General features: G+C 44.3%; 1 protein-coding gene across 4 annotated transcripts in view; it reads left to right on the forward strand.

The window, feature by feature from the left end:
* jmjd1cb (jumonji domain containing 1Cb) overlaps positions 1–15,335 on the forward strand; it is a 181,239-nt gene that overhangs the window by 104,312 nt on the left and 61,592 nt on the right. For all 4 annotated transcript variants that reach the window (XM_080748284.1, XM_080748286.1, XM_080748285.1 and 1 more), the window contains exon 3: positions 10,427–10,540. In XM_080748284.1, the coding sequence (XP_080604410.1) occupies positions 10,427–10,540 (114 nt within the window). The remainder of the gene's footprint in view (positions 1–10,426; positions 10,541–15,335) is intronic.

Genomic DNA, 15,335 nt, shown 5'->3' on the forward strand with positions numbered 1-15,335 from the left:
ATCATTCATTCATTCTAAAAACCTATCTTCTCTTTCTGGTGGAAGCCTCAAAAACCTGTTAAAAACTGTTATTTTACTACAGGAATCAAATTTAAAAATTCCAAAAGGAGCAGATCGGCAACCCCAAACGCTTTACGCCACATTTTGAAGATCTGCTTGATGCTTTCGTGTGGCGCTGTAGTATGATCAAGTAGGGCATTTGATTTAGTCATTATAGTGGGCCGCTGATTCATTTCTGTATTGACAGGTACAGTAGCAGACTTTATTTCCAGTGGAGTCACATGAGCCAGGTTGGGGACAGCTTGTCACGGTGGGCGTTTTTTTTATTGGTGACATACAGTACTGTAAGGTGCGCGAGCATACACTGGTGTTCATTTTATCCACACCTTCTCTACTGGCATTTTGCCTTTCAGTGTTGATTTCGTCGACTAAAACTATGACGAAAAATGTGTGTTGACTGCGTTTTTTTCACTGATGAAAGCTAAATAAAATGATATAAAAACTAAGCTGTGATGATGACTAAAACTAAGACTAAATATATTGACAATTTCGTCAACAAAATAAAAACTAGACTAAATGTTAGGGAGGGACTAGTGGAGGAGAAAGTCATTTTATGTTTGGTTGCTCTCAGGTGTTGCTTGCTGAAAATAGCCGATCTACAAGCTCACAACGCGTCGCAGCGTGACGCGTTGTGAGCTTGTAGATCGGCTATTTTCAGCATGCAACCAAGTGTAAAATCAGTCATTACGATGCCATCAAGGCCTGCCAAAATACATTTTAGTTGATTAAATCAACTGTAGATTTAGTCAACTAAAATCTCATGATAAATCTCATGATTATTTAAAACTAAAACTAAATCAAAATTTGCTGTCAAAAACAGCACTGTTGCCATTTGACGTATTGCTCTTTACTATAAACCAATGATTCTCAAACTTTTACATTTCAAGGTCTCCCCATAACTCTGACAGTATACAATTGGAACCAAGTGGAACATTCGGTGAACAACACACCTGATCTACAAGCTCAAAACTCGTCCCAGTGTGAATGGCTATTTCCGTCGAAGAGATTTGGGGAAATACTACGGGACCTAGTATAGAGCCCTGGGGGACCCCGCGGTCAATTAAGTATATTAGGGTTTTAGGTGGTTGAAAGCAGATACGCTCCTAGAGTGTGGCTGCAATGTCCAACGACTTTGTGTTGAATGTATTCTGGGAAGGATTTTGCACTGGTGTGAATATTTGACTTTAGGAATAGGACGCTGGGGTTCAAGTGATTGAATATTTAACGTGCAAAACATGACCGAGGTTTCGACGCTACTGTGTGTACATGGGAGTCACTGCCACTGTGCTTTTAGCTCTAGCCTGCTGGCTGCTGCTCAATGACATCCCGGGTGTCAACCTGCAAACACCAAGTAGGGCTGTCACGATTATGACATTTTACATGACGATTACCGTAATTGTCATTCAAATAATTGCGATTAACAATTTAATTGTGTTTTTTGTCGTTGACCATTACATTTCTGTTTGGCTGGTAGGCTTTGAAGTTGCACATGGCAGATATGACACATAACCTAAATATACAAAGAAATGACTGACATACCGGTATTTGACAACTTTATACTTAAAAAAGAACATTGATAGTGGAAATAGCCAATCTACAAACTCACAACTTGTGAGCTTATTGATCAGCTATTTCCACTATTTTCGACAATGTTTGATAATACAGTATATAAACATTTGTTCAACATGTAAAGGATTATGACGATTATGACAAAATAATTGCGATTATGTCAGATAATTGCGATTAGATGATTATGTAACAATTGTGACAGGCCTATCACCAAGTTGAAAACAAACAGGGCTCATGCTAAAATGTGTGGCTTTATCTTCCAGAGAGGCTAATGTTTTGTTTTGCCCAACTACAGTAGATAATGCTTCTTATCATGCTGTTGTGTCTGCGCTACTGTAGTAGGATATATTTTGTGTGTGTGTGTGTGTGTGTGTGTGTGTGTGTGTGTGTGTGTGTGTGTGTGTGTGTGTGTGTGTGTGTGTGTGTGTGTGTGTGTGTGTGTGTGTGTGTGTGTGTGTGTGTGTGTGTGTGTGTGTGTGTGTGTGTGTCGGGGCAGCTGTGTTTTGACAAGTCAAATCATTTACCATCGATCCAATAAGCTGATTAGAACGCAACCTGCCTAAACCACTGTGTGTGTGTGTGTGTGTGTGTGTGTGTGTGTGTGTGTGTGTGTGTGTGTGTGTGTGTGTGTGTGTGTGTGTGTGTGTGTGTGTGTGTGTGTGTGTGTGTGTGTGTGTGTGTGTGTGTTGAGGAGGAGCGGTTGCACTCTGACCCACTTAGAAAAGAGCGCTCATCAGTGCAGCATTGTTCTGCTTCTAATTATGACACACACACACGCGCGCACACACACACGCACACATGCATGCACGCTTTGAAGCTATTCCCCTGGGCTGACCCACCTTGCTTTTACTGACTGACTTAGTGAGTTGATGCTGTGTCCATACAGTAGACAGTGTGTCTGGGTGCCTGGGTGCATTTCATTTCTATCTATTGTTTTCTATATTTGCCTCCTCTCGCTCTGCCTATCTGTGGCTGTCCATGTCTGTGTGTCTGGCCTGCCCCTCCCGCACCGCCCTCTCTGTCTGTCTGTGTGTCAGTGTGTTGATAATCTATCTCACTGTTGATCTGTACATATGTACGGGACTGTGTGTGTGCGTGCATGCTGTTTGCTGGATTCAGGAGTTGAAGGTCATCTATAGGGGAAGAGAGAGTGGCATTGGTGCGGAGACAACTCTCTCTCTCTCTCTCGCTCTCTCTCTCCATTACTCTCTTATGCACATGTCTTTTTCTCTCCCTTTCCATGTGTCTCTTGCTCTCTCTCTCCCTTTGCTTCATGTACCTCTCTCTGTATCCCCCCCCTCTCTCTCTCTCTCTCTCTGTCTTTTGGCATGGACACAGTTAGCTTTTGTTTCAGGCTCATTTGGAAAAAATGGAGAGGAATCCTTCTCATAGCCTAGAGCTGTAAAAGCATACACGCATGCACACGCACATGCACACACACACACACACACACACACACACACACACACACACACACACACCTCACTAGTACAGTAGTGGTGCGAGTGTGTGTGTGTGTGTGTGTGTGTGTGTGTGTGTGTGTGTGTGTGCCGTGTGCTTACTTACTGCAAGTCTCAAACAAAACTTGAGACTTAATCTGAATGGTATGGAGAAAACCAGGAAGCGGTGGATTACCGTCTTCCTGTGCTGACAGGAAGTAGCCTCCAGAGGCGTAATAAATAGCAGTGGAGAGTGTGATTCTCAGGCTGCTGCTTGTATTGTTTTGAAAGAACATGGAGCTTGCATTCCCCACATGCCCAGAGAAGACAATGACTTAAAAAACAGAGTTCTGGTCCTGGTACAGTTGTACCAGTGCAGCTGGGTACACATTATTGTGTATCATTATTTTATGCTTTAACTATTGAAAAATAGCAGATATACAAGCTCACAGCGCGGCACTGTAGATCAGCTATTTTTCAGTAGTTAAAGCATTCAATAATTTTAGGCCTAAATGGGTTAAAGAAAGCGATAGAAAGAGAGAATGAGAGAGAGAGGTTTCTGTTAGTACAGTGCGTTTCTACTCATGTATTTTTTAATCGTCACACTGTGGTGGAAGTTTCATTGTGACTTTAATCTTTGTTGTGTGCCAGTGTCACTCGTCACATGGCGACACGTTGTGATGTGAGCGTTGTCGTATAACGTCTTTGTCGGGCAGAGTTTTTTTCCGCAAAGGTAAAGCCCTGCTTCATCATACAAGACGGTCGCACAAAACTAGTGAAAATAGCCGATGTACAAGCACACAACGCCTCGGGGTTGCGAGGTGTTGTGTGCTTGTAGATCAGCTATTTTCAATATTTGAAATTATTTTTTAAATGATAAATACAAAAAGAATGTGTGGAAACTTCATTATGTCCAAAACTGTGACTGTTCAGCATTCAAATTCAAAAACAGCAAAAGTAGCAGATCTAGCTTGAAATGTGTCTCTTGGCATTTCGAGCTTGCAGATCAGCTACTTTTGATACTTTTGTGTGACACTGTACGATCAAGTAGGGCATTAATTACCCAAATAAAAATAAATAACAATATGCCTTTTTTGTGCGGAGAAGCGACCAATGTGTTGTGTATTGGCTGGCAGTGTGTGTGTCCAGGTTATTTTTCTTCTCCTACATGTAAAGTATGTTTCTACGCTGTGAAATGAGTTATTGTTTGTTTGTGTGCGTGTGTGTGTGTGTGTGTGTGTGTGTGTGTGTGTGTGTGTTTGTGTATGTGTGTGAGATTTCCCTATGACGCATGCAGGTCAGTCATGTGTGTGTTATTTGCAGAGGAGCAATGGTGAACAGAATTTGTTTGTGTGTCTGTTTGCTTATTTGCATGTAATCTAAAAATGTAGGCTACCGTATTTTTGTGTGTGTGTGTGTGTGTGTGTGTGTGTGTGTGTGTGTGTGTGTGTGTGTGTGTGTGTGTGTGTGTGTGTGTGTGTGTGTGTGTGTGTGTGTGTGTGTGTGTGTGTGTGTGTGTGTGTGTGTGTGTGTGTGTGTGTGTGTGTCCCCTGCTGTCTAAATTAAAATGCATTGTGACAGCATGCTTCTCTCCTTGGCACACTGTGGCAGATGTGCCCCAATTGTGACTAGGACATGTGTGTATGTGTGCGTGCGTCTGTGCATGATCTTAGCAGGGAGGGAGCTTTTTTCAGTTTGAGGAAGAGAGCGACTGCTACTAATGTTTAGAGATCACAGTAAGGCTACAAATAGCTACTGTACCTTGGCTCTTTCAGTTTACTGGGGAATCGCCTAGTCTTTATGAAATATTACTTGCATTAGCTAATCCTATAATATTACTAATGCGCCGTATGAATCAAACAGCCTGTGAACCAAATAAAAGTGGAGTCAGTGGCTGTGGGATGAGAGGGAAAATACATTGTTCTTGATGATACATAGGGAGCCATCACAAACTGAATCTGCTAACCCATTTTGGATCACATTCAAAGACAACATCTACTGTATAGCAGCATAACTAAATATCTCCGTATTTCAACTTTTAAAAGTTTTCGGTAAATGAATCTACAAGCTCACAACCCCTCGCGAGGCATTAGAGCTTGTAGACGGCTATATATCTAAGTTTTTATATTCTTTATACACACCATTGTTAATGTTAATGCCCCTGACAGTCTCATCAATAGGTTATACTCCCTCTGACCAGTCAGAGAACAGAGAACTGCAAGTGTGATTTTGTGAAAGACTCAAATCTGGACCTGTTTAAAAAACCACTTGAAAGCAATGTGGAGCATTGTTTACCAGTTGCTCCAGAACTCTGTTAATGATGACATAGTTTTGGCATTGCCCCTTTCTGTTTAAAGTTATCCTTCTGGTTGAAACACAACACCAAAATATCCTCAAAGCTCTTAGTTTTCTGTGTGTTAGTGAGTGTGTGGGAAGACCCTTGTGGGTGAGAGAGTGTGTGTGTGTGTGTGTGTGTGTGTGGTCGTGCGTGTGTGTGTGTGTGTGTGTGCGTGCATGTTTGTGTGCATGTGTGTGTGTGTGCACGCTTGCGTGCGCGTGTGTGTGGGCAGTTCTAAATTTACACGTCCTAGAAATGTCTTGTGCTGCAGACGGAGCATAGCCGAGAAGAAGCTTCAGCTTGTATTATGTATTGCTCGTATCCTGCATCTGTTCCAAATACCTCCTCCTTGCCAGACTACTGGCCAAAAATCCTTTCGTTCTCAAACCCCATGTTTGGGACGTACAGAAGTTGCTGTTGTACACAACCCCCTACATTGCACAACTGTATTATGATTGATGCCGCGTTGGTTCCAACACGGCTCGGTGTTGTAGAATACTACTGTATATTAGGGATGGGACGATAAACGTTATTATCGTTTATTGTGATAAAAAAACAACACAATAATCGTATCCTGCATGGAGATTTTAATTTATCGTGAAATTATCCATACATTGCGATCAATTCACCTTACTGCATATCTGGTAACATTTAAACCCACTATAATTGGTCAAACGAACCTGAAAATAACGTACTTGATACAGTATTTTTTTTTTTCACTCTTTAACAAATCTCTTTGCCCAAAAATAGCCGATCTACAAGCTCACAACTGCATGTTCCACCCCCGGATGATGGATGTTGCGGGTATTTTGATTATCGCAATAATATCGTAAATCGCAATTTCTTCGGTCACAATAATCGGGACATGAGACGTTCATATCGTCCTATCCCTACTGTATATTAGAGCTGTGGTGTGTTGGCCAGATGTACTGTAAAGCCCTGCATGCATCTGTCCTACATTGTGGCACTGCAGTGCTAATAGGACAGATGCATTAGTCAAATGGAAGTCTCTCATGCATCTAGCGTACATTAGCACACTGCAGTATTACAGTAGCTATTGTAGACTAGAGCTCCCACGTTGTTGTCCCCCATCGATCTTGCATTAGCACGTCCAGTGGCAGCAGTCGTAAATGTCTCTCTCACACAGTGCATCTGTTTCTGCCTCCATTGGGCTTTAGCACTACACCAGTAGCCATTGTTGTACATTATCTGTCAGCGTGCTGCGTGCGCGTGCACCCTACCGCACCTGTATTTGCTGCGGTAGCTGTCGTTTGCAGGGTCGTCCATTTTGCCTACTGTGCCGTGCTGCACTGGCACCAAGGAATCTGTTACAGCATGGGTCTTCAATGTTTTTTCAGGCCAAGGACCCCTTAGCTGAGAGAGACATGAAGTACTTACTGGACTGGACTGTATGGCGTTGCAGATTAAACTAATGTTTTTGTTTGTTTTACAGTACACATCATCTTTTCTATGAATATGGTTGGATTCAGGTTATTGTGTATTCAGATATTTTACCCCTTAAACCCCTGGTAGTAAACTTGACCTTCTGCTCTTTTGTCCCTCAACACCAACACTTTGCCGAAAATAGCCGAACTACGAGCTCACACCAAAATAGTGCTGCTAGGATTCAAGTGGTTAATGTAAATAAAAGAAAAAAGAAGTTCCTATCACACAAAAAATTGCTGTAGTAACTCTTGAGGACCCCCTGTTGAAGACCCACGTGTGACAACATGTCCAAGTATAACTGAATACTCGACACGCTCTGCGTCCTAGGGCGTGTGTCTCTCTAGACGGCCTGCTCACTCACCACTTCCTCTTGACAGCCGATAAAAGATCAGCATTTGGCAACAGTGTGGCAGCTATTCACTCATAAAATGGGAGCCTTTCCACAACTGCAGTATCTCTCCGTAGATGTTGTAACACTTTATGGCTTTATTACACGTCGTTATTGCCGCCGCTGCAACTTTGTTTTGCAACGTGTCTAAAAAGTTGCGTCCCGAAATGCCACGAACTGCAACTGTAATCTTTGGATAAAATATAGAAAATAATAGTCATTGAGCATAACATAATAGTCCTCTGTAGTGACTTGAGCCTGTAAAACTAATTCCCGTGTTGTCATCCAAAGACATAGGCTAAGTTACCAACCATATTTGAGGTCAGGTGTTATAGTCAATAGAGAGAAAGAGAGAGAGAGAGGAAAAAGAGAGGGCACGGCACTTTAAATGGGTAACGTGATAGAGAGAGAAAAAGGCAGACATATTGACAGACAGACAGACATAGAGCCTGACTGAGTATCATGTTTTGCTTACACACATGAACTGCAAATACCTTGGGTGTGTGTTACTGAGGCTGTGCGGGTCACAGCAGTCACCGTTCTCATACTCACACAACGTTTTGTATCACCACACCGACCTCGTTACGTAACCACGGTACACTACACACTCACACACACACACACACACACACACACACACACACACACACACATAGGTAGTTCCCCTTTTGGTTGATCTCTAAACTTGTACTTACTTCCTCTTGGTAGCAGACCAAACCTGGTGCCAGTGAACCTTGCCTTTTGTGCTCTGTTGACTTAACATAGGAAGCTTTGCAATGTAAATACACACATATTTCTTGTACAAACTCCTGTTTTAAAGTGCCTCACCTCAAAGCCTCACCTCATTTACAGATTTGGCAGCTGATTTATAGTTTATTAGACGGACAACAAAAACGTATTTTAAAAATGAATACGTTTTGGTCAACATGTAATGCAACCAAGTAGCCTACAGTATACATCAGCCTTAATATGTTTTTTAGGAAATTGCATTTTACAAAGATGCCCATCCAAAATCGCTGCTATAACTTCTAATCAGAATGCCCAGTGACAAAGCCATTTGAATAGAATTGCTGTAGTGTTATTATTGGCCGTTATTGGTCGTTATTCATTTATCCAATCACAATCTTGTTTACAACGCGTTCCAATCCCCATTGCTGTTGAAAAGCTACTGTGCGAGCCAATCTATCTCTCTTGCTTTCACTCCCTTGCTTACAATATTCTGCCCCTTGTCTACCCCCCCCCTCTCTTTCTCTCTGTCATATCGCTGCAGTAACAGCTGAGCACAGGCCTGCAGGCTGACACACAACATCAGTGTGTGTGTGTGTGTGTGTGTGTGTGTGCGTGTGCGTGTGCGTGTGTGTGTGTGTGTGTGTGTGTGTGTGTGTGTGTGTGTGTGTGTGTGTGTGTGTGTGTGTGTGTGGGAGAAAGAAGGCAACATCAAAGTGTGGTATACTGCCTTTGAACTGTCAGACTTCCTCTACTCATTAATTTATTCATCCCAGTTTCTTTCTCTCTTCTCTCTCTCTCTCTTGTTTCCTTTGGCTCGTTGCATTTTCTCCATCCCTTTTGGCTTCTCAGCACTTCCAGCTCCCCTCATCTCTCTCTTTCTTTTTCCAGCTTGTTTTACATCCATCTTTGTCTCCACCAGCCGAAGGCTGAGGGGAGAGTATGTTTTCCCCTCCGTCCGTCCGTCCGTGCGTCCGTCCGTCCGTGTGTCCGTGTGTCCGTCCGTGTGTGTGTGTCCTCGCAGTTTGTGTGCAGCTAATCTCAGTCGCCGTTGGCCCGGTCGCTGCCAAAGTGAGCACACACATTCCCTGGATGCCAATCTAGAACCTCTGCCCTAAATTTTTCAAATGGCCCTCATGGTGGCGCTATAACAGGCCCATTCGTCCTGAGTTTGTGTACAGCTAATCTCCGGCGCCGTTGGCCCGTTCGCTGCCAAAATGAGCACACACACTCCCTGGATGCCAATTCAGAACCTCTGCCCCAAATTTTTCAAATGGCCCTCATGGTGGCGCTATAACAGGCCGATTCGTCCTCCCAGTTTGTGTACAGCTAATCTCCGGCGCCGTTGGCCCGGTCGCTGCCAAAATGAGCACACACACTCCCTGGATGCCAATTCAGAACCTCTGCCCCAAAGTTTTCAAATGGCCCTAATGGTGGCGCTATAACAGGCCGATTTGTGTGGCCTGGTGGAGACCTGTGCTCGGAAGAGCACTGCTTCTAGTTATCTCTGTTTCTCTGTCTTTGTCAAGCACACCGTTTCCACTGTTGTAGGGGCATTCCTTACTTGACAGCCATGTCATATGAAATCGAGCACAGATCTTGTATGGTGGCATAGTTGTTGTTGGCAATTTGACGGCAAGCTTCATAGTCTTTTTTTGTTGTTGTTGTTGTATTGACGGCATTCCATGTCCCCCAGCAAGCGAACACGGAACATAAGGCTCATTAACGAATACGGCTTCTGACTGAACGTTTTCCAAGGAATGAGTCTGGGAACAACTTTTGTCTCCTTCTGGGGTCAACACAAGAACCAATTCGTGTACTCTGCATGCACTGTTCCCTTCACAGGACATCATCTCATTGTTCCAGCCTCATAATAATTTAACAACACAAGTACAGTGGATGAAGTCATGATTTTTACACCACACTGTCAGGGGAGTATTGTCCATAATGTTGTTAGCTTGAAGATCAGCTGTTGTCGGCAAACATTTACATAATTAACACAACTAGCAGATCTAACATGCTCAGAACGCGTCACATTATGTCTTATACAGTTTAACAAAGTATAAAATAGCGCTATAGCGGTTAGGGAGAGAGAACGAAGGCACATTATTGTAGTTTGTTTTCAACCCAGATGTTTGTGTACATTGCTGGCAGAACGATAGCATTTCTCTTAACCCATTTAGACCTGGAAAGCATCTGTGTCACTTTAGATTTTTACCTTGCACACCTTGCACGCCTTCGCACGTGCAAAACACCAGTCATGTTGACCATACCTTAGCAACAGGCATGATGAATTTATTTTAAGAAGTTCCCCCTGTAGCCAAGGTAAGGCAGCAGCCATACCTTGCCATACCCAATTGAGGCCTCTGAAAGTGAACCTGTGAGGTGGGTTTATGTGGTGTGAGGAGCTCCATCAGAGCCATGTGGTGACCTTGTGTTCTCCTCTCTTGTCCTCCTCAGTCGTTCAAGCCAGTGGTTGGAAAGAACCTGCTGTCCTCAGTAACGGCAGTGGAGTTCCTGTTAGACAGACAGCTGGACTTCCTGCCTGACCACTCAGCCTACCAACAATACCAGGTAATGACACACGCACGCACGCACACACGCACGCACGCACGCTTGCACACACACACACACACACGCACGCACGCACGCACGCACGCACACACACACACACATTTTGATTTAGTTCTAGTTCTAATCTTTTGACTAAAATTCCATTTAGTTTTAGTCATATTTTAGTCTAGTTTTAGCCGACTAAATAAATATACAATTTTAGTCGACTAAATCTATAGTTGATTTTGTCGACTAAAATGTTATTTTGGCGGGCCTTGATGGCGTCGTAATGGATGATTTTCAGAGCGCAACCAAATATAAAATGACTTGTCTTTCAGTTCTACTGGATCTCTTCTCCACTAGTCCCTCCCTAACATTTATTATAGTTTTTATTTGTTGACGAAATTGTCAATATATCTAGTCTTGGTTTTAGTCACCATACGTCAGTGAAAAAAAAAGGTAGTCGACTGACATTTTTCGTAGAGGAAATCAACACTATACATAAATAATACACACACACACACACACACACACACACACACACACACACACACACACACACACACACACACACACACACACACACATACAGTTATACACATGCACACGCACGCACACTACAAGCTCACGGTGGGCATGTGAGGAGTTACAGTAGGAGTTTTTAGCCTGTGAGTTAAGTAGCCTTGGGAAGCGAGGGTTCCTGTGCCATGTGGCCCTTAGTGTAGGTCAGGAGGCTATCTCCTGTTTCCCTAGCATGTGAGGCAGCTCCATGTGTACAAGTAAAGTACACCCTCTGGACACTGCTAGAGCTGGATGGATTCATTCCCAGCCGCCACAGCCTGCAATAAACAGAAACACCGGAATGTGGGCTCATGGTCAGACGAGGTGCTTCAGAGCAGACAGAAGTGTCCAGGCAAATGGCATGTATCTACTGTATGCAGCCGGGCAGGAAGGCTAGTAGTGCTGCTGCTTCCTGCCATACATCATCAGGGGAGAGAATAAGACGTGTGTGTGTGTGTGTGTGTGTGTGTGTGTGTGTGTGTGTGTGTGTGTGTGTGTGTGTGTGTGTGTGTGTGTGTGTGTGTGTGTGTGTGTGTGTGTGTGTGTGTGTGTGTGTGTGTGTGTGTGTGTGCGCTGCAGCAGTCTGCCTCACTAAGCAATTTCATAGCTGAGCACTCTCGCCACTGAATCATAGATCACATCACACACACACACACACACACACACACACACACACACACACTCACGTGCGTGTGTGCGTGCGCGTGTGTGTGTGTGTGTGTGTGTGTGTGTGTGTGTGTGTGTGTGTGCTGTGGAAGTGGTAGTACTCATTTGGTGTGACATGAGTGTGACGTCTTTGTGTTTATGTGTGGGTTTATTTGTGTGTTCCAGTTTGTCCGTATGTGGGTGTGTGTTTGCATTTGTGTGAGTATAGAGTGTTTACAAAGTGTGTGTGTGTGTCTCAGCCCTCTGCTGTGTAGCTTAACACTGATGCTTGCATTGTGTTGGCAGGAACACTGTGTTCTGCTCACTGACTATTGCAGACAATTCATAGACATAAGTATCACCTACTGTACAGGTTACTGATTATAGAGATATTACTGTAATACATTCATTATTTCCTGCGCAATCAATTAATGAAACTGAATCGAGCGAATGGCATCATGCATGCCACAAATCATTGTCTTCTTTGAACAGACCATGATCTTATATAAACACAATTGTAACGCCCAAAATAAGGTAGCACTGGTGTTTTAGGGATAAGGCATGTGTCCAAAAATAGCAACTTTGGCATGGGAACGCCCCTTGCTAAGTGCTAAATCCCCAAATTGTGGCTTTAGCCAACTCGGACAAGATTATTCCCCATGTCTCTATATTTGAAGATACATAGTGGATGTCAGCGCGCGTTACTGTACGTCTCTATTGAATAGAAAACACAACGGTCAAACAGCCCTCATGTGCCAGGAAGCTGTCCATACTGTATGTTTTAGCAATGATCACCTCTCATAGCAGGTATGGAGCTGAGACAGATTTATGGCTGTACTGTGTGTGTGTGTGTGTGTGTGTGTGTGTGTGTGTGTGTGTGTGTGTGTGTGTGTGTGTGTGTGTGTGTGTGTGTGTGTGTGTGTGTGTGTGTGTGTGTGTGTGTGTGTGTGTGTGTGTGTGTGTGTGTGTGTGTGTGTGTGTCATTTTAAATGTATTTTAGTTATATTTTATTCCCAGGGCTGATCATGCTGTCCCTAGAGGCCCGTCCTATTTAACCAAAGAAGGCCACCACATGCACACGCATGCACTCGCGCGCACACACAGACACATACACACACACACACACATACTCGTACTTACTGTACATGCACATTTCGCACACTCTGTCATGCATTTAAGTCGAAGAATGCGCATTGCACACACATAAATAGAATGCCTTCACACACATAGAAACCACAAACACACCATTCTCTCGAGACAGTCATGATGGCTTACGCCACTGAAGGAAGAGGTACAGACCGAGTGGGCATTCCCCTTTCTTTGACGATGGCTTGCCAGATTGCGCGCACACACACACACACACACACACACACACACACACACACACACACACACACACACACACACACACACACACACACACACACACACACACATAGAGAAGAGAAGCCCAGTTCCAGGACCTCCAGATTGGAGAGGGGTGTGCCGATGGAATAGACCAAATCCAATGTGTGGCCTCTGTCATGGGTGGGGCCATGTACATGCTGGGTGAAATTGAAGCACTCCAAAAGCGACAGAAACTCTGTTGCAAATGTGTTGGTGCTGTCATCCACATGTATATCCATGTCCCCGAGCAGGAGTGTGGATGTAGACAAAGCGCAGACAGGTGTGAGCATCTCCGTGCGTGCGTGCGTGCGTGCGTGCGTGCGTGCGTGCGTGCGTGCGTGCGTGCGTGCGTGCGTGCGTGCGTGCGTGCGTGCGTGTGTTTGAGAGAGGATAGACATAGTGAGAGTAAGTTAGTACCTGTAAGCACAATCAAGTCCATGTCAGGGGGCGAGAGGTGAGATGACAGGTTGTGACAGTCACTGTGTGTGTGTGTGTGTGTGTGTGTGTGTGTGTGTGTTTACACATTTCATTGAGAGCACAGCACACACTTTTTTTTCTTTTTTTTGGCAACATCCTGGTTTAGTGATACAGTCAGTGTAATAAAACATATGACGTAACATCATACCATAATCAACAATGTAATGGAGAACAGGAACACTCTCTCCTAAACAACACATTACACATAGACCAAGCATGAGGTCACACACTCAGCTGTTCACGGTTCAATTCCTAAGCCAGCGGGCCAACCTAAAAAACAAAGGGGGGGGGGGGGGGGGGGTCGTACTGCAGGCTGGACCAGGCTCTTTTAGATACAATCCCAATGTGATTTATTTATTTTTTAATGTTGTGAATGATTTAGCTTTTAAACATTTGCATAGCAGATATGAGCTTGTAGGACGGTCTACCATTTTTGAATAGCCAACATATAAATAGATAAAGTGGTGAAAAAGATTGTGATGCTGTGTTAACTGCTTTTGCTGGGGACCCCCCCAAGGACCCCTGGGGTCCCGGACCCCACTTTGAGGTTGAACGTTTTTAAAACGTCATGATGATGAACATACTGTGGAGGCTGACTTATAAGCAGTCACCGCGTTACTAAGGATGAGTTCATTTCTCAACCACAGCAGCAAGAGACTTATAAAGTCTTCTCTCTGATATCCATACAGAGTACACACACACACACACACACACACACACACACACACGCCAGCAGTCACCAGTAAATCTGAAGTGTAGCAAAAGCGGGAACCACAGGCTCAGTCACTTCCTGGTGCCGCTGCGAGGAAATAGTGACACACCCACCCGCAGATACACACTAGCACACACAGATTATTCCATTCTTAAATCATGTATATGTGTCCACACACGGTTTCCTACTCTTGCGGGGACATTTGGGCCCCACAACGCTGTAAAAACATGGAGAGAGACACACTCACATACAGAGAGAGCAGTGAGGTACTGACCACTCCTCTCTCTGTTTTTACAGTTTGACAGGAGGGAAAGGGAGGTGGGGTAGAGAGAGAGAGAGAAAGAGAGAGAAGTGGAGTGAGAGGAGGAGGAGGGGGTTACAATCTGTTTGGCATAAACTATACAATGAAGTCACTGTTTAGTGGGCCAACTCAGCCGGCTGCTGAAGAATTGTGTGTGTGTGTGTGTGTGTGTGTGTGTGTGTGTGTGTGTGTGTATGTGTGGGTGAGTCTGTGTGTCTGTCTCTGTGTGGGTGGGTGTGCATTTTTGAGCGCCAACTCAGCTTGCCGGAGAATTATGGTGTGTCTATGTGGGAGGGGGTAACTGTAGAATTATGGTGTGGGTGCGTGCGTGTGTGTGTGTGTGTGTGTGTGTTCGCGTGCGTGCGTGTGCTTGTAGGTTGTGTGCTGAAACGCTGTTGATGCTGACTCAATAGTTCGACTACTCTACTCTGCTATACTACAGTACACACATACAAACTAAAAGTGAGAACCCGCTCAGCACTGTGAGACGGTGCAAAGCCATATGGGTCCATTTGGTTCCATTTGGTTCACTCTCCGATATGGTGCTGTGCAGATTGTGTCAGATGGTGTGAGTGTGACATCCGGATGAGCCTGTAGCATTGCTGACTCGATTGAATGAATCATGTAATTAAGCAACATCACACTCAATGTCGTGCTGTTGGGTCGTGGTCACAGTTGAGTTCATATCGTCACTGACAGGCAGAAACCTCGTATCCAAGTTTCAAATTACGCAC

The sequence above is a fragment of the Nannobrachium achirus genome, assembly GCF_963921795.1.
Source record: "Nannobrachium achirus genome assembly, chromosome: 18".
NCBI classification, from domain to species: domain Eukaryota; kingdom Metazoa; phylum Chordata; class Actinopteri; order Myctophiformes; family Myctophidae; genus Nannobrachium; species Nannobrachium achirus.